The 20,207-nt window shown below is 32.0% G+C and overlaps 2 protein-coding genes and 1 long non-coding RNA gene across 5 annotated transcripts in view; 2 read left to right on the forward strand and 1 right to left on the reverse strand.

Moving 5' to 3' along the window:
- NaPi-III (Na[+]-dependent inorganic phosphate cotransporter type III) lies at positions 1-18,181 on the forward strand. Of its 3 annotated transcripts, none has more exons than XM_088195806.1 (9): positions 1-144; positions 13,547-14,231; positions 14,385-14,627; positions 14,698-14,880; positions 14,945-15,103; positions 16,060-17,053; positions 17,369-17,554; positions 17,620-17,772; positions 17,843-18,181. In XM_088195806.1, the coding sequence occupies exons 2-9, from the start codon at positions 14,039-14,041 to the stop codon at positions 17,931-17,933; spliced, it is 2,202 nt and encodes a 733-aa protein (XP_088051932.1). In that variant the 5' UTR covers positions 1-144; positions 13,547-14,038; the 3' UTR covers positions 17,934-18,181. The 3 variants fall into 3 exon arrangements, with proteins under 3 accessions (XP_088051932.1, XP_088051934.1, XP_088051933.1); XM_088195808.1 differs by lacking the exon at positions 1-144 and adding an exon at positions 1,403-1,780; XM_088195807.1 differs by lacking the exon at positions 1-144 and adding an exon at positions 7,256-7,335.
- Positions 3,655-5,930, reverse strand: LOC148230934 (uncharacterized). Its single transcript, XM_088194671.1, has 2 exons — positions 5,803-5,930; positions 3,655-5,512 (listed from the first exon to the last, which is right to left on the reverse strand). Exon 2 carries the CDS (start codon positions 5,496-5,498, stop codon positions 3,768-3,770), a length of 1,731 nt encoding a protein of 576 aa, XP_088050797.1. The 5' UTR covers positions 5,499-5,512; positions 5,803-5,930; the 3' UTR covers positions 3,655-3,767.
- Positions 11,246-20,207, forward strand: part of LOC148230935 (uncharacterized) — a 565,745-nt gene continuing 556,783 nt past the window's right edge. The window contains exon 1 of the long non-coding RNA XR_015811188.1: positions 11,246-11,340. This is a non-coding gene — a long non-coding RNA (uncharacterized LOC148230935). The remainder of the gene's footprint in view (positions 11,341-20,207) is intronic.

Raw genomic sequence — 20,207 nt, forward strand, 5'->3', positions numbered from 1 at the left:
CAGTGCGTGTTCGAATTTGGCGCTGAATACCGCACGGTGTTGTTGTGCGGCTATCTTCACGCCGGCAGCTGCGTTGACACCTTAGACTCGCTATTTTTCGAGAATACTCGAAAAATTGTCGAAATAAGCCACTAGAAAGCTCAGGTGAGTTTCATGTATGATATTATTTCGTCCATTTAACCGTTTCGGTGGACTTTGCTTCTCGTCCCGGCTCGAATCTAGCTTCTAGAGCTTTTCATCCCTTACTTGCCCGATTGACCCCACGTGTGCGGCTCTGCACAATCGATACGGCGAACACATTTTCATTCACGTGTCTGTTTTTTCGGTTGTATCGAAACGGCATTATCTTTTATCGATCGCCTCGACATGGTGATTCTATTCGTTTCGCGGCTCGTGAATTATAATTTACTTATTTTATTGTAATTATATTAATTTGCAATAAAATAGCTATTTGCGCCCAATGCGGCGAGCAAGGTCACGCTCGATTATGTAGCGCATTTGCATTCTTCGCTCCGTTGCATAACGATTATGGCCGATTTTTTTGTGCAATTACAACGTAATGATGTAATTTGGCGCCAAACGTGATCGAAGGAAATGGCGGAAAATCGATTTAGGGCGTGCGGGAAAATTCGATTCGTAAAATGTTTGGTCGAAACGAGCGCATTCCGCGGCCTTTGGTCCATGCGCCTAAAGTGGCGACGAAGTCCGATGCGTCCGGTGTTATTTTTGGCACATTTGCGTCTATTTTCGAGATAAATTTCCTTTTTCTGAAACGCGAGCGTTTTCTTTGATTTATTAGCCCTCAACTCCGAGCGTTTGTTACTCAATTTTATTTATTATAGAAAGATAAGACAAACTTATTTTGCTCTCATGTACATTTTTTTATTTGTATTTAAATAAATATGGAAGTGTCGTTCAGAACGTAACTCTGTCAACATTTTTATTAGTTAAATTTAAAAGTCTCTTGCGCAATAGATCAGTTTTGTGCCAAAAGTTGGGATTATAGGGTCTAGGAACGAATTACGCAAAATCAATGTATTAATGGAACATCGTGAATTGAATATACGTATGAGGTATTTTTGGATTTATATTTTAATAATATTTAATACGTGATAAACGAACGCTGCGATTATAAAATCGGCTGTTTAAGATAGACATTAAATGAATCGTAAAAAAGTCATTAGACGAATTTCCTGTTTTTTAGACCAAAATATTAGGTTCATGTGAAAGAAATTTAGCTTAAAATAAATAATTTAAGCAATTATATTATTTATAATTATAATATTTTATGCGATTTATACACCTACTAATTCATTTATAAATTATATTCTTATATAAATTTCATTATGTTAGGTTTTACTATCATTTTTAGGTTTATTTAAAAAAAAAGAAGCAACCTATTACAGATATGAAAGATCGCTGTTCCGATTTAAAAATATTGAAATAGCGGCATTTCTACATAATATAAAACTATTTTTTTCTTTTTTCTTTGGGTCTTTCTGAAATGCTGCGATCGTTGAGAATGGAACGGATTTGATCTGCCTGAATTTTACAACCTCATTTAGTATTTGTGAGTGGGAGGTTCCGCATGAAACATACAAACGAAGCGGTCGGAATTGTCTGTCCTTTGTCGCTTTTTAAAACGCTTATCTCAAAATAGATGTTTGTGAAGTTCATAACGAGTTTTCGTATTTATTCTTTTTGAAACGCGAAGTGGTGCAGACGTTAAGACGTTCTATCGATTGTTCTTAATTTGTTCATCAAGCTGATTTTATTCTTGGTAATTAATTTATGGTTTAATGGAAACATATTTACCCTCGCTATTGAATTCTTTAACTATTATTTCACCGAAAGACCTCAAAATCACTTTTAGTCAAAAGTTTATCCATCTAGTATTTCCTAGATGGATAAAAGTATTAGCTGAGTTCAAACATGGTGAAAAAATAGACCTGTCCCGAAAATAAGCTGAATAAATTTAACTTAACCTAACCATAGAATAATAATTCATTAACATTTTATAATTTGAAAATAAAAGCCGGCTTAAATTAGTGGCCTGACCTTGAATACTGGTGGAAATTTTAAATTAATTTATTTAGGCCCGGGACCATATTCCAGGATATACGTTTTATAGGTTTTAAGAACATATTAAACATATTTAAATACAAAAGCAGATTTCAAAAGTGTTATATTAAAAATAACTATATTGTTACTATGTTGAATTGTTTTGTACGTTGAGTGCCACACGCGGTATGGCATTATCGTGGTGAAAAACATTTTTAACCATTAATTGTATTAGTTAAACTGTATAATTATTTACAATACTTTTCCTTACAAGCATTTATCATTTCGTATTTTTTGTTTTATATGCATCTGACACTCTCTATTAGCTTAATTTAAATATTTATTGATATCATATAAAATATGACATTGTTGTGCATATTATGCACGACTTTTCTATCATTGATTAAGACGGTTTAGTTTTTAAATTTAGAAGTCTATTGATATTTGTCGTTATATTCGCTATGGTTCAATCAGAACATCGTTTATTTAAAAATATTATACATTTAGAATGTAGTAAGGTTCTATTACTCATAAATATCCTTTACTAATATTCATTCCTCATCCCTCGATTTACGCAGTTGATATGTTCCTGGAAATCGCTTAAATCGAGGCATAGACATTTGTAATAAAATGATCGAATAATATTCATGTGTACTTTTTAACGTTTCTTTTAATTAAAAAGTAAACGAGCAAAATCTTAGCGATGCGCGTGCACTCCAAAAAGCAATGCAAGACACTACACGGGCAGTGGTAGAGGTTCCAAGTGTAGGGCAAATGCAAGAATTGGGAGTAACACATGCATTTGTATATCGCCGCGCTGGACGTCTGGAACGAAACATATTTGATTTGAAGTATTAAAAAAAAATTCTTAACCTCATAAAGTGAAATTGCGAGTACCGTGTAAATCGAGGTATAAGAGTTCTATGCTTATAATATTGGGATGACCATTTAAATTATTTTTCTACTCCTCTTGCAAAATAGGAATATGAAAAACGTTTCGACGTATTAATATTTTTTTTAATCAGTGTCCGATTGAAAAGATTCAAATTCTTTGTATAAAATATGAAAGAAATATCTGCGCTTGTTCTCGTTCAATTTATTACTGTGTTAGATTTAGCAAAAATGAGTTAATACATAATACGAGTTCGCAACGCACGTGCGTGTTTCTGGGCAAATAAATGGAGTTCCGCAAATATAAAAGGACCTTAGTTCCTCGTACTTGTATTTACAGTAACTTTGAATTTGAATTTACAACAGTAAAATATCAAAATCTTTATATACAAATCTTAGGAATCATCTTTGCAATAATAATAATAAAATAATTGTAGTATTACTATATTTTTGATGTGTTTCTCATTTTAAAAATAAGGTAGGTGCGGGCATTAAGGCCTAGCTAAGGGAGATTTGAAATAAAATAAAAACTATATATCGAAATCAACTAATTTTAATGTAAAGTATACCTATAGATACATTACTATAAAATAAAAACAAAAAATGGCAACTTTTGCCGTAAACAAAAACAAAATTAAACATTTTGTAAAACTCTATCTTTAGGCCTTATTATACTATGGTCGGGTAATAAGGCCTAAGGCTTTAACATACTATAATAATCATAATATGCATCTTATATTTAGTAATTATGATCAATAATCATAGATATGCATTAATCATGCATGAAATCTTAAAAAAGCAACAAATTCCTTTGATTAACAGCCATCAGGACACTCAAAAGTGTCCGTATCATCTGCTGACAAACCAACGCACTCCTCGTGATACCACTTGCCGCATTTAGCACATTGCCTCATATCTGCCATCTTATCCTCTTCACAACCATGACAATACCAGCTCACTTGTTTCTGCTTAGTACCACTTCTACCTTTGAGATTCGATGTCTTTATTATTTTCTTTTCTTCTTTGTTTTTGTCAAACATATTTTTAGTGACTGGAGTTCCCCTATAATTTAAGGCTTTTCTCCTAACGATTGGTGTTTTTTCAGTATTTTTGACTGGTGTAGGCATAAGCTGCTTAAATACTGTTCTTTTTATTTTAGCGAGAGGCACATGATCTTCATCATCGTCCGAACTAGAACTACCGTAAACCATAGGGTAAAACCTTCCAGGACGTTTGTTTGGGGTTTGACCAATTAATTCTTCTCCAATTCTTGATGTTGATGGTCCCGATGTTGGTGGCCTAGGGTAGACGAGATATGGCGAATTTTCTTTGTTAACATCGTCAGATACAGGAGGAGCTGGTGCCTCTGTCAGTAAAGATGGTGCAAAAGCTGTTTCTGGAATAGCCTGTGGATTCAATGGATACAAACCAGTTGCCCTGAAGCCGCATATAATGTTATTATGGGTCATAGATTTCGACCACACATTTGAGAGAATAATATTAAATCTTGCCTTAGTGAGTTTTTTATCTGGGTTTTGTTCTATAAATGTTAAAACTTCAGCATCCCAATGGTGCTCAAATGATCGAAAGACGGCTTTATCAAGCGGTTGGAGTTCATGAGTGGTGTTTGATGGTAAACAGTATAATGATATATCGAGTGAATCGGCAACTTCAACTATGGATAGGTCTAGGTGACAGGTTGCTCCATCAAATATTAAAAGGCACTTTCCTGTACTTTTGTACCGGGCTAAGTGTTTCAAGAAATCCTTGAAAAGTTCATTGGTCATATAACCCTTTGTAGATTTTTGAACTAATGTTCCCGGTGGAATGTTGTCATATAACTCTGGTTTCAGTCGTTTACCTTTGAAAATGATCATTGGTGGTATTGCAATGCCAAGTGCATTTATACATCCGGCGATTGTGACACTTTCAGCGTGTTCTGAAGACTGTAAGTGCACTCTTTTAGCTCCTTTCTTTGCTAAAACAGTTTGCTGATGATGGATCGTTAGACGGCAACCTTTCTCATCCATATTGTAAATTCTTTCAGGATGACTTTTCAAGTCCAAATTATCATAAACTTCACTCAGTCGCTTGAAGTGATCATCAACAATAAATTTATTAAGCTTTTGAGCTCTGGCAGGGTTTATGAATTGAGCTTTTCTTCTAGATATTTCTGGATGTCTTTTCATGAATGCATTAAACCAATCTTTACCAGCAACTTTATGAGATGGGTTGAACTTATGATTGATGTTATTAAGTTCGCAAAATTTAAAGACCAAGCGTCGGAGAATCAGTGGTGTCACAGGCAATCCAATTTCAGCGAACCTTATGATTCTGCTTACAAGTTCAGTTTCCTGGTCGTCACTGAGTATGGATTTTCGACCTAGTGTTTTTTTTAAACTGCCGGTCTGAAGATGATTTCTAATGGTTCTTCTGGGTACTTTATACCTCTCAGCAGCTTTATAGGTGCTCAGTATTCCTCTTTCTACCGCTCGAACAGCCGACACCAAGTCATTTTCAGACCACAATGCTCGTTTGGGAGGCATTGTGATTGCTGTCACTAAAAAAAAACAATAAACAGTTGTCATTACTTTTTATAACACTCCTAGCATTTTAAAAAAGATACTAACTAAAGCTGTGATATTGATACAAAAAGGAGGATAATAAAGCCTACGATCAAATTTTGTAGGCCTTAATAACCACCGACAACATGTGTAAAGAAAAATAAAAATAATATGATTCGGATCATGATATTATAATTTAAACTTCTAAGGTCATAAAAGTATGAAATGATAGAAATCTATAATGTAAAATAACATAATTATGTGAAATATTTCAAAAAATACTTACGTTTGTAACGGACGATTTTTTGTTATTCGTGTTGCGCAACCGCTTCCCACAATGAACGACGACGCACTGGCGACATCGCGCGAGCTATCCTGTCGTGACACGTTTGAAGGGCCATCTTTGAGTGTTAGCTACTTATGTTTGTAACCTTGAGTGATTCAAACAAGCTTAAATTGGATTTTTATTACTTAGGCCTTATTACCCGACAGGCTTTATTACCCGAACCTACCTTAGTCCATATTACAAAATGTCAAGATATTTTCTATAATATTCTATATTGAGAATAATTTTTACAGAATTGTTTATTTTCTGATAAAAATATTCTTTTCTCTGGTTCTAAAGTTTCATTGGAATTTTGTTGCTCATTTCCGTTGAAAACGAAACATCTTCCAGATTTAGCCCCCATAAAATCGTCAACTTTTTTAGTTTAGATACTATTCTCTACTAACTAGTGAGAGATTACTCCATACGTTACTGATCATAGATATAGAAGTTTCACTCCAGGCATTACCAATAATTTCATTAGCTTTATAAATATCTTTCCAGAATTGCGTTTACAATTTGACATCTTGTCTATCAATAGTTCTTATTGCTTGCCTATATGTGGTCCGTAGGTAATAATTTTTAAATGTATGTATTATTGATGAATGATTGATGTTGTATTAAGAAGACGAAACATTTTCTAAATGTTTTTATTATAGTCATATGGCAGATGACCTGATGCATCGTTAACTTAAAATAAAATATTCAATTGTAGGTTATTATATTTGCAATTATTTTCTTCTTCTTACATAAAATGATGACGAAACCAGTCTTCAAAAAGTCTTTAGTCATTCATGCTCTTCAATTAGATTACGAATATAACAGGCAGCAATTTTATAGATGTTATACCTAGTCTTTAAGGTGCTTGAGTTTTCGCTGTGGTAAATTAGAAGTGGTTTGATTTTGCGATCCCTAGCAGCTATTCCACCAATTTGTTAGCCTATCTTTAGATACTCTAAAACCAAGTAAATATTTTTCTAGTTGTGATATGTGTGACATATAAGGATTTCTCTCTCTCTCTCTCTCTCTGTTATCCAAGCTTTGCTATCGTGTTGGTTGATGACTCACTGTACTGACATTACCCAATGACTTTTAAAAATATAATTACTATTATATCAGTATTAATTTTAAGTGGTAAATAATTTAATTTCAATACTGTTGTGATGATTCCTCAAAAAATAATATTTGCGGTGTTGCAAGTTTTAGAATACGCTATATAATATAATATCATTCATATTTATTGCTGAAAATATAAATTAATTAATTGATTGCTTCTTACATAAGCGCAGTTCGAGAGAAATGTCAGATGTCGAATTCGCTTCATTTCTAGGTAAATACATTTTTATTACCTAATTGGAACGTTTGAGCGTCGCTCGTTCTACCTATATTGGTATATATTCGCGACGAGGTTCAATTAAGCGTCATTCGATTAGGGTAATTACTGGAATCTACATCTCCACGCCAGTTTGTATTAATTTTCCGGAGCAATCTGCGGTATGTAAACGCAAGTTACCTTTCTAAAGTAATTGGCCGCGTTAACGTCGCTTCAATAAACGCTGTTGAATGTTTGGCTTTCATTTTTTTCATGAAATTGCTGTGAAATACCTTGTAATTGAATGGGCGTTTTTAACCTAAATATAGTAGTAAGTATAATAAATAAAAATCACATAAAAACGGTGTATAAGTGTAGTAAATAAGGAACATGTTTATTATAAATAATCTTGTTTTTCATTAACTATTTACTGTTATATTTAGAACGTGTCTTATTTCGCTTGTGATTCATATATTATATGTGTAACGAAACTTCAAATTATATCATATACATACATAAAAAAATATTCGTGTTATTTGTTTGGTGTACCTTTCTTCAATTACACTTATTCATTTATGTACAAAAAAGTTTGCACAAACATTAAAACCGGTTTCTTTTAAATTAGGGGAATAAGTTATTTATGAGCTGAATGTAAACCATTTCGCTCTAATATTTATTCTTACCCTTTATTGCTTACAAGTTTTACACGATGTGCCAAAATATATATACATATATATTTTTGTATTATAAAGATAATTATATTTTTTTATAACAAAATGTTTTTTTGCTCTCTGATATCTGAATATATTCAAATTATTATTTAGTTACTTTAAAATATCGCAAACAATAAATTAATATGACATTACCTAAAAATAGTAACACAAATTATAATATAAATGAAAAAGAAACTGTTTAATCTAATTCTTATTTTTTTTACATATTTATTTAATTTGTTTATTTTTGAATTCTTCTATCTTTATTTTTTTTCGATAAATAATCGTTGTTATTCGGAAAATTATTAGATCGAAAATTTTACTGTAAGCTCTGTAGAATTTATTGAAATATACTATTATATATCATCCTATAAAACGACCTAAGTATGTTTATATGTAAGAAATAACCTTTGTATTTATTTATTCTTAGAAAATTTTCCTCTCGCTTATTGAAAACTATGATATTCTTGAATTTGTTGATATAAATATTTGAAGATTTAAAATATTGTCTTAAAAATAGTATGAACACTTTTGGTTTACTATATTACACCTCACAAAAAGGTATTTTTTTTTTAAAAATACCTTTTTGTGATATTTTTAAAATGATTTTCTAAAATTGTATTTTGCAAGCACATCTCTTAATTGTTCAGGTGCTTCGAATATTATTATTTTTCTAAAATAATTTAATTTCTTAGCACTGAAGATAGTTAATCGTTGACGCTCTACGTAGCATTACCAACCTGTTTTGAGTGATGATCACTTGTACAGTGTAGTCTGTAGTACATATTCCCGAATTGCACACACACATTCGTAGACGTTTTCTTGGCAGGCCTTGGCGAAACACGATCAATGTTTATGTCACGGTCGTGCGCGATTTTTCATCACGTATTATTACGTGTTTTGTAATGGTATATTCACGTCAAAATGACGATTAACGTTTAACGCAAATTGTGCACTTATAGAGAGAACTTTCTCATCGGGATGTTGAAGAAAATTTATGGTATATTTTGAAGACCTTTAACTGAGGTTACCGTTTATTTATTTAAAGAGATATGTACAGGAAAATATGGATTTTACGTACCTCCTTCAAGAGTGTACGATGATAAATAAAGATTGACAATTAAGTAAAATTTGTAATATATTTGAATTATTTATTAGAAACTGAAAAAAATGTAGTAAATAGATTTCACTTCTTTATTCATTATCAAAAATTTCAAGTGTTTTTACATTCTCTTAAGATTATTACTGGATTGCATTAAACTTTCAACTTTGTCCCCTCCCCCTTATCATTAAAAGCTGAATTAATTTTCCAGAACGTTTGTGACAGCTGTTATAAAGTAAAATTAAGGTTTTCTTACTGCGCACTGTAAAGTTTTTGGATACTTTAACCTGTCGTTTTACGTATATTTCGAGATGCAAAAACCTATTACTGAAAACTATTTTTTTCTTTATATATATACTTTTTCTTAGGATAGTACCGAAGTGTATTTGGCCGCGTACTGCTATTTTTTGTATTTTATTTCGAGGTTACGTAGTGAGTATATTTTTTTTTAATTATACTTTAAAATGTAAATTTTATACAGTTGTTAGGAAAAGTATTATCACAAGGCAACATATTGAATGGCCTGTAATAATATTATTTATGGCCAACTATTAATTATAAATCATAAGTAACATTGTCATAAACGGGCAGTAAAGCTTCGATTGCAGCTATTAATCCGCCATTGTGACAATACAAAAACAAATTTATTTCTTAGTAATTATATACATACATTTATATTTATTATATTATTAAAAGGATTTGATTTCTGTAAAAAAATATGTTATATTTGATTTTTCGAATTGAATCCTGTCGCGTAGGATTAAAAAATAATAAATGTTTGAGATTATGTATAGTACAAAGCACGCATCAGGGAAACTTGTCGAAGTCACGATAGTCAGGTTTTTAATAAATAAATAGAATTATATAGGTTTTCCTATTTTTTTCTAATATCACGTTAAATAATAATTAAAATAAAATTGAACTAGATCGCGTGTAGTGACCTCTATTGATTAAAAAAAGTAATAAGAGTTTATAATAATATATAATTATCTTAAATTTAATCACTGATTTACAGATTTTGATATCCATCTATTGTCTAACTTCTTACTTAGTAGTTGTTGATTATGAATACTTACAATAAATAAGTGAAATCTTTCCTTTATATTGATTTATTTTTACATCTCAAGTGTACGTGGACGGTTCTTCTTAATCTACATCCTTTTTGGTTCATGTTCGCTCGAGATTCGGAATCTCACTATCAGCGAGTCTTTTCTTTAAACTTTTTACGCTTTTTGGGAGTCCTTCCTACATACTTAGCTGCGACGGGTAGATTATCTTTATGAATAATGCTTGTTTTTATGAGGATAAAAAATAAGGGAGAAGGCTCGTCATTAGATCAAATATTTTTCTCGGTGGCCCTGTATAAGATGCTCAATTTACTCGCGGGACAAATGAAATATAATTCTAATTTATTGATTCATTCCTTTAAACATAATATCTAACTTGTTGTTGAAAGCTATACAGTAGTTTTCGGTAATTGGCGTTGAAACGACAGTTAAATACCAAATATTAATTCATAAAAAATACTCTTTAGGTATTTTGCTTAGGTTATATTTAAGCGTTGGTCTGATATTCCTTTTATATTGCTTTCATATCGCCGAAACATATGTATATATTTATATTTAAACTATTTCTAGAGTTTTTTATATATCTTCAAATGCAGTCATATTCTTTAAAAATATTGAATTCCACATTCAAAATATTTTGATGCAACTTCACGTGCTATATGATGTTTGTCAAGGCTTTTATTACATATAATAACAATAGTGAAATATTATACAAGTTGATTCAATTCGAGTTTCTTAGATTGGCAACACTGTGAATCAGACAGCTGTCAATAATCACGCGTGTTCAAAGTGGCAAATGTTATTTGGCGAAATTTAAACACATTTGCGAAACGGATCGCTTAACCATCGCTCGAAATCAAAGATATTGATGTGGAAGACATGTGGTTATAACAAGATAGCGCAACTTGCCACAAATCGAGTGCAACGTTGGATGTTTTGCGTGAAAAGTCCTTAGGTCGCAGTATTTCACGTTTTTGTGACGTCAACTGGCCGCCAAGATTTATGCGATTTAACGCCACTGATTTTTTGTGAAGTTGCGCTAAGAGTCATGTTTACGCCGACAAACCCGAAACGTTGAAGCACATAAAAACCAACATCCGTCAAGTTATAGCCGAGATACCGCCCGAAATGTACGAAAAAGTCTTCAAAAAATACATCGAATGGATCGGCTGCTGCAAAAAGTCCAGTGGCGGACATTTAATTGATAGTATTTTTCATAATTAATGAAATACATCCAATGTTTGGTTAATAGAATAATCGAAGATATCCTTAAATTTGTGTGTTTTTTTAAGTTCGAAAACTGAAGTTGAATCATCTTTTATCTTAGCGTCTTGGATCAAAATCTATCCAATGGCCCCCTTCGCTTTCCCCGCGTTGTGAGCTCTGGCGCCACGTAGTTCCGCTACTGGTGTATTCATATGGCTTTAACCTCATCAATTGAATGTTTTTTTATCACCTTTTGTCCACATCTAAGATAGCATACAAATCAGACAGGAAGAGGTGTTCAAATTCGGTCATTGTATCCGGCGCCCATCGTGCATGCGAATTACGCTGATCGTTTTCACGTTAAAATTGTACGTTACATTTGACACGACACGGTCATGATTTTAAAGGTCGGACCTTCATCATCGCGACACATTGTCTGTCTAACCATGCTGCGCCCATTTTATTCGAATTGCTCGCGATTGTATTGCCCCGAGAGACTTGTTTTCCCCTTCTGTAATACCACGCCTTTCGGCACGTTATTATTCGCCATTTACTGAACATACACAAGTAATTATCTATCATTACATCAACGAAAATTAATGTTGTTGCTCTTTCATTTCTTTATAGAGTTAAGAAATATATCTTTAAAATGGAGTAGATGTAGTGTTGCATAAGTTGGATCAATCATTGAAGAATGAAGATAGACTATATATCTAAATGTGCTCCTCCAGTTATTCTAGAAGAGGATATGAAATAGCAAATTACAATCTGGATAAAGATGATTATTCGTGGTTAATGAATCATGATTCAAAACACTGTATTGTCCTGTGAATTGGCAGCAGTGTTATATATAGCTTTAAGACTGCCCGATAATTGGCAGTTTAGTATAAAATGATGAATGTCTGTCACTACAGCACAAGTACCAGTAAAATAAGCAAGCTTAATCAGTGAGTTCTGTAGCAGACTACATTGATTATATTGCATTTGAATATAAAGAACCAAACCAAATCACTGATATTCTGCAGTTTCATAAGCATGGATTCACTACCACCTGGAAACCAAGAAATCATGCGCACAACCTTCTGCGGGAAAAAATATACTGAATTACTTTTATTTATTTCTTATGAAGGGTAATTTAATAGTCATAATGCAATACATTATATACATTGAATTTGTTTTGTTTGCCCTTGGAGAGGTCTCACTTTATACAACAAATGTGTACTTTTAATGTGTTCTTTGTGAAGAAATGTACATAAACGATGTTTACAGAGTTATCAAACATTATAGCTACACTTGCGAAATACTTATTTAGACCAGAGTGAATATATAGGTCAATGAAACATTTTTTTGATATTTTTGTATACACAATTTGATATACTTATTTTTGGTTAATTTAATCGAAAAGTAGCCTTGCCACGATTTAAAGAAGACTATCAGTAGTAAAATAAGTAAATTGCTCACAAATTTGTGGGCAAAATAGAATATCATGTGAGATAAGTCCTTATTGGTTTACAGTGAATGCGTATTACTAGTGAAGTTATATTATCATATTTAAATACATTTTCATCGAAATATATATTTCACTAGGCACTAGTCAAATTATATGCTGCTCTAAAATGTCTATGAAACTCAATTAGACAGTTGCGAAATGTTCATTTACCGTTCAAAACCAACCTAATTAAGTAAATTAACCCAACCCAACTAAACCTAATAAAAGTACTAAAACTAACTATAGTTTTTGAATTTACATTAGGTTAATTCTAGGCTAGTTTTGGGTTTGGTTTAATTTATTTTAAAATTGTAGTCTTTTATCACAATTCTGTGCTTCTCTTTTCATGTGAAGTACACATACTAGATCATCCGTTTGTGAACAAATACAGTTTTACTCTAATACTGAGCAGTGAAATTCTAAATCAGTTGTTTGATACATTTTAACTGGCTGAGTAAGTGAAATCATATTTATACTAGTAAAATATAACTTCACTGTGACATATACATACAATATAAACGAGTAATGATTTAAAAAAATAAAAACAGATTTTTGCAATCAACTTTTTTCAAGTAAGCAAACGTTACATTACTGATATTAATTCTAGACGTTATAATTTTGTGTCATTAAATTATTTTGTACTATGGTTAATTTTGTTATTCGTCATAGAAATACAATTAGTTCACAATTGTGGAACAGTTTTGCACGTGTCTTTATCTAATTGACCTTAATTTGATCACAGTCGTTAATAGCGAGACGGTGTCCGTTTCGTATGATTCATATACAATTATTGAACTATCATTTTGTTTGTTTCAGAAATGTTCACTCTATGGCGATTACGAAGCAGTCACTATTCAAACATCATGAAAACGATCATCGTTACTATCTGACGAAATTTTATTTAAGAATTTTTAATTAAATACTTTAAATAACCCACAGAGCCATAGTTCCATAGTTTGCTTGCTTGCATATAAAACCTAAGTTGGTCGAGCATATAATCAAGAAGATGATTTTCGTCACAAGATTAGAAGAATTCGTCAATTACAACACTATTTATTCGCTGTCAAACACTTCTTAATATAACTGTATTTATTATAATAGTATTTCTGTGATCCGATCTACATTTTTCTTAAACGATATGAAATATGCAGATATTCTCTAATTGAAAAAGGGAAACAATAGTTTATATAGTGTATTATTAATATTGGTAAATTATAAAGTATGTTGATTGCAAAGAGAATTATATAGTTACGTTTGACCGCCAACACCGCCTTCGAGAGGGTTTCGAGTTTTGCATTCTTAATAACAATGGAGCCGTATTCTGAGTCTGTTTTGTGGATTGTTATTGTCGGTTTTATAATTGCATTCGTATTGGCGTTTGGTATTGGTGCGAACGATGTTGCTAATTCGTTTGGTACGAGTGTTGGAGCTAAAGTATTGACCGTGAGACAGGCATGCTATCTTGCAACGGTCTTCGAGATCGCCGGAGCCATATTGATAGGTGAGTTTTAAATACATTTACTTATTATAAAGTTATTCACATTGCTTGTGAAAATGAGGATGAGTTATTCTTAGATTTATGCAGATATTGCTCTTATCCTTAGATTTCCCATTTTATAAATAAAATACTTGATTGTTAAATGTTATAATGCAGGCTATAAAGTATCCGATACTATGCGTAAAGGAATATTAGACGTGACAATTTACGAAGGTCACGAAGTAGAGTTGATGCTGGGCTTCCTGTCAAGTTTGCTGTCTAGTTCTGTGTGGATGTTGCTGGCAACGTTTCTGAAACTCCCAATATCTGGAACCCATAGTATCGTAGGGGCGACAGTCGGTTTCAGCCTTGTCGCTCACGGTCCTAGCGGCTTACGATGGACTACTCTCATAACCGTTGGTAAGAAAACAGTCATTGTAAAACAGACATCGAATATAAACTATTCTTAATTACTTACTATGTTTTTCAGTGTCTTCGTGGTTCATTTCACCGTTGATGAGTGGATTGGTCTCCGTCGTTATCTTCTCTATTATAAGGCGTTGCATTTTGCATACTGAACAACCGCTTTTGAACGGTTACACGGCTCTACCCCTCTTTTATGGCTTTACCGTACTGATTAATGTATTTAGTATCGTTCACGATGGTCCCAAATGTAAGTAAATTTTGTATTTAGGAACACCTTAAGATGCATATTTGATATTGATTCGTGTTTGTAGTACTTTATATGGATCGCATACCGCTATGGGGCGCTTTGCTATGTGGAATCGGCGCTGGATTATTAGCTGCCTTCTTGGCGTGGCTGATTCTCGTACCTCACGGAAAGCGTAACGATTCTGCTGTTACCACGCGACCTAATTTTACAATGGGATCAGAAGGTATGCCGTTATAAGATACGATAACCTGATTTACATGTAAAATGTGTATTGCTACTATGCTTTGACAAAATACCAAAAAATCATTTGTAATTATATGATCACAGTGAACTAGTGTTTATTGCTGTAATTCATATTTTTTTTGACATAGATTTTTTATGTTAAAGTCGTCATAAATGATTTATAAACAATTAGGTGAATTAAAAATTTTGCGTTCTATGAAATGACAACTCATTTTGAGTTAAAATTAACTAAAATAAAGAAACACCGACCGTTATTGCTTGATATTAACCCTTTTGTTGGCAAAATCTATATATATATTGGCATTAGCTACTTTGTCGAAAATTGTCATATTCAATGTCATCATTGAAGAAAGAATCAGATACATTTCGAATGAGTCGATATATTCTTCACAAGCAATCTTCATTGGATTAAATAATAGAAATAACGCTAATAAGTTATGATTTTTATTTATTGAATAAATCTTCATTGGATTAAATAATAGAAATAACGCTAATAAGTTATGATTTTTATTTATTGAATAAAACTCAAAACTTTATTTTATGAATGTGCTATATTTCTTTTTTGGAGGGAATAATAGAATCATTCAGCTCGCATCATTTCCACACTATCTACAACGAATGGATTAAAAAAGGAACAATATTTGAGAAATATTTTTTAGATTTAATTATAGTATGTTTATTTTACTAAAATGACAAATTAATGGATGAATAAAAAGTCACCAAGAGGATAGCTAACTTTCAGGGCTGGCAATGATCCTGACAGTCAATGTGCCTTTTCGCTTTAATTTTCAACTCGCCTTGCCATCGTCATTACATTAGATTAGTTACTAAAACAGTTTTACGTAGATATATTTCAGGTTATCGTATTTTTGTAGCAAAAAATTTTTAAATTTGTAGTGTTATTACATATTAATTGATTCTGAATTTTTTTTGTAGAAATATCACCTGTAATATCTCCGACCCATCAAGTAGAAATCACCATGGATCCGAACGCACCAGATAGAAAGACACACCTTTTGACCGATTGGCAAACAGGTCTCACCACAGTATCGGAATCGACGGAAAATTTTAATCTTCAACAATTGGGCGAGTCTATCACGCTGCCGAACGAAGGTGATTCAAACGTAGAATTCCAACAAGATCATTTCATCATGGAGAAACCAGTGTGTGACGGAACTCAAATAAAACCTGCAATACCGAGAGCCATATTAGCATCCATCGAAGACTGCAATAGTGTTTTATCGACGAGTCTAAGCCCGCCTAAAGTGGGGCATCTCCGCAGAGAAATGTTAGAGTCAAATATTAATTCCTTGAACAATGTCGATTTAACGGTAACAAGCTTGCGATTCATAGACGACACCATGAGCTTCTCTAAAAGTGTAGATTCTAATCCGTGCGAACTAGCGAATAGCTACGATTCAAACCGAAGCGGCTATTTAAGAAATTTTGCTGATGGAATACATGACAAAGGCGATGTACCCAGTAATCTGAAAGCTCTCTTCCAACCGCAGAAGAAGAAGAGTGACACTTCTAAAATGTTGGAAGGCGACGATTGCAAAGGCAATGTCACGATTCAAAACGGATCTGAAATAAATGGAAATAGACCGCACAAGGATCGTCTGGGACACAGAATGTCGACTGGTAGCATATCTATTGCGAAGTCCATTGTTAAGATGCAAAGCGTGCAGAGTGGAGTGAGTCTGGCTGACTTAAATCCAGCTTTGACTCCCAACTCGAGCGCCGTACCTTTGATTGTTACATCCAATAAGTTGAAGAACAAGGGCAAAGACGATAAGGCGGCTAAAAGGAAGAGAATCGGAGTTCACGGTGCCGAAGAGGAGAGACGCAGCGGAATCGGACATTTATTTTCATTTTTGCAAGTTTTGACGGCGACATTTGGTAGTTTTGCTCATGGAGGTAACGATGTTAGGTGAGCATATATTTCACATATTCAATGAAAAGTGTGACTTATGAGTTGGCTCCGGATTACAAGCGCTAATAGCACAAGAGTGTGATGGGATATGGGATATACTAATATATTATTTGGGCCAAATAGGCCATTCATTTTTATTGAAATAATCTATTCTATTTTTATATAAATATTAAAAATGCCTCAATGGACTTCTAGATCTAATCAAATGAGGTTTTCCCGCATCCAGTTATATGTTTGAACTCGCAGACTGTTAGCGCCTAGAATCCGGACCATACTTATGAGCTTACTTTTTATATATTCAATTATTTTTAGTAATGCGATAGGCCCTGTTGTCGGTCTTTGGTTGTTATACGTTGAAGGTTCAAGTAAGCAAACTTCAGAAACTCCATTGCTCATTCTGTTTTATGGCGGCATCGGAATATCCGTGGGACTTTGGCTCTGGGGACGTCGAGTGATACAAACTGTCGGAGAGGATCTCACAGAGATAACACCTTCAACGTAATCAGTCTTAATGGAATATTTTTCATTCAATATTGATTATTAATAATGTGTGTTCATTTCAGTGGTTTTACGATCGAAATAGGCGCAGCTCTTACTGTGTTGATAGCATCAAAGGTTGGGATTCCTATATCGACAACGCATTGTAAAGTCGGTTCAGTAGTTTTTGTTGGATATTCAAAGGGAAAGTCGGATGGAGTCGATTGGACAATATTCAGGTTATATTTATAGATTGAATATTATTAAAAATAATGTTATTTTTTTAACAATATCTTATTTATGTTACAGAAACATTATATTTGCCTGGGTTGTAACAGTTCCAATAGCTGGTTTGTTTTCCGCGTTAAGCATGTTTGTTTTTATGAAGTTAGTCTTATAAGTTTCGTTACACTCCATGTTTCGGTAATAAAAATTGTTTCACCAACTTAAACGACAGTGGGAAAATGTTACATCTCGTGTATTTCAGTCACTAAATGTTGCATACGGATTTGTATTTTTTATGGTTGTTTTGGCGTTATCGAATGAATATATAGTTACTTAGATTTGTAATGAAAAAATTCATTGCTTTTTACAATTTTTATTATGTTGAAACATAAAGTATATTAATAAATATATTTTTGGAAAACATGTTCTCGTTTCATTTATTAGAAAAAATCAATTCGGTATTTTTTTAGGAAATTATAAATACACGTAATAATCGTATTGCTTTGATATAAGGCTTACTGATCAAATCGAATAAACAAAAAGCGACGTGATGTATCGCCTTTTTTCATCTGGGAATTAAATTTCGATCAATGTGGTTTTCAGCAATGAAAATACCAGTTTTCTACTAAAATCATCTCTTGGAATGATGTATTTATATATAACTTTATTAAAATAATATATATTATTTATAATGATTATCAATATAGGATATTGTTACATCAAACATGGTAAAAATCAAAAGCCACCAAAACTGTTTCGCAAAAAATACGTTTGCATTGTATTCGTACTGAATAGTCAAATCTGGGATTGCATTTCTTATTAACCGTTAAATAGACACGGTTAGCTTAGTTGAGAAGTCAAACGAGAGACAGTTGTGTGGGCGATGAGATAAGTAAGTAAAGGTGCAGTCTTCGTAAGATGTAAAAGCTCATGTATTGCAATGTTGCAACGTACAAAAGAGAAAATGTATGTATAAAAAGCTTAATACAATAGCTGTTTTGCATAAGAATTGTCATAGGTGTAGACAATTTACATTCATATGAAACATAATATAAAAATATGACAAATTTAGTGTACAAATTTTTATACATCTTTCATCGACTGAAATGAAATTGTGTTTGAAATAATTACGAGAATAACGTAAGTGATTGTATATGTAAATATTAAGTATTAATTTATAGTACATACTTGTTAATGCATTCCCAGATATGAAATTATTCATTTACACTATTTGTACATGAACAATAAATAATAAACAATATAAATATTATATATAAATTTTCAAATACATACCTAAATATTAACTATTCATTTTAATATGAATTTACTTACATTGTGCGGCTAAAAGACAGTCGTGGGCCTTTATATTCATATAACGAAGTAAGGTCCTCAACTATATATATCTATATACTTGAGTGGCGTAAAGTCGTACACCATAGGCAGCGCAAGAAGAACGAAAAAGGTAACTCTTTAATTTTAATATTATAAAATATATAATATCGGACAATCGCAACAGTCGATCTCGAACTAATATTGTACAATAACATTATTGTTTTTTTCATTCTCGTTGAACGTTCTATGGTGTAAGATTATCTCGCTCACCCAGTATATGTTATAACTTTTTTTTTCTCTTTTAATACATGTGAACAATTTTTTACTTTATAGTTTTTTTTTACTAACATATGTATTTTTTAAATATTTATTGTATTTTTTTTAACTTTTTAACAATTGAAAAAGAACACATGTAATATAAAATTAAATTACGTTATTATTAATAATACTATTAATCAAAGTCTTAATATATTATAGACTTTCTAACGTTCATCTTCTAAACGATTATTCATGACTTAAAATGAGTACCTTGAAATAAAATAATTTAAAAAAATGTGCAAAATATAAAATAAATATGTTAAAATGTTACAGAAAATCAAAGTCAACATTATGCTTTTAATTCATATTAAATTTATAGCAGTACATACTAAATAATTTGTCCATGACGATTTTTGTGCGATATGAATATTCTACAAATAGTGGCAGTGGCAGTAAACATACAAAACATGTTGATCCGCTTTCTTGGATTTCATTAGTTCTTGTTATTTTATTTAGATTAATCTAACAATTATCATTGTAAATTATTGCACGTTTTTAAAGGACTTTTTCATTTGAACTAATCGTATTAGCATTTAACCAACAATCTTTTTAAACTCAAAAGCAGATTATTCACGTTAAACTCGCAAAAAACGTTTATCATAAAATTGATGTTAAGATTGATTGTTTTGCCAATAAATATGATCACTATATCAAAAGTATAAAAAACACACATAATTTATTAAGAGAAATTTAAGTTTGTATCTACTTTGACTTATTTCATTCATTATATACATAAAAGTCAATTATAACATCTAAGTGTATCATTCAACGTAATAAAATGATTTATTTCACAGATAAA

Source organism: Plectrocnemia conspersa, unplaced genomic scaffold (genome assembly GCF_051122295.1).
Source record: "Plectrocnemia conspersa isolate PC_06_02 unplaced genomic scaffold, ASM5112229v1 ptg000010l, whole genome shotgun sequence".
Taxonomy (NCBI): Eukaryota; Metazoa; Arthropoda; class Insecta; order Trichoptera; family Polycentropodidae; genus Plectrocnemia; species Plectrocnemia conspersa.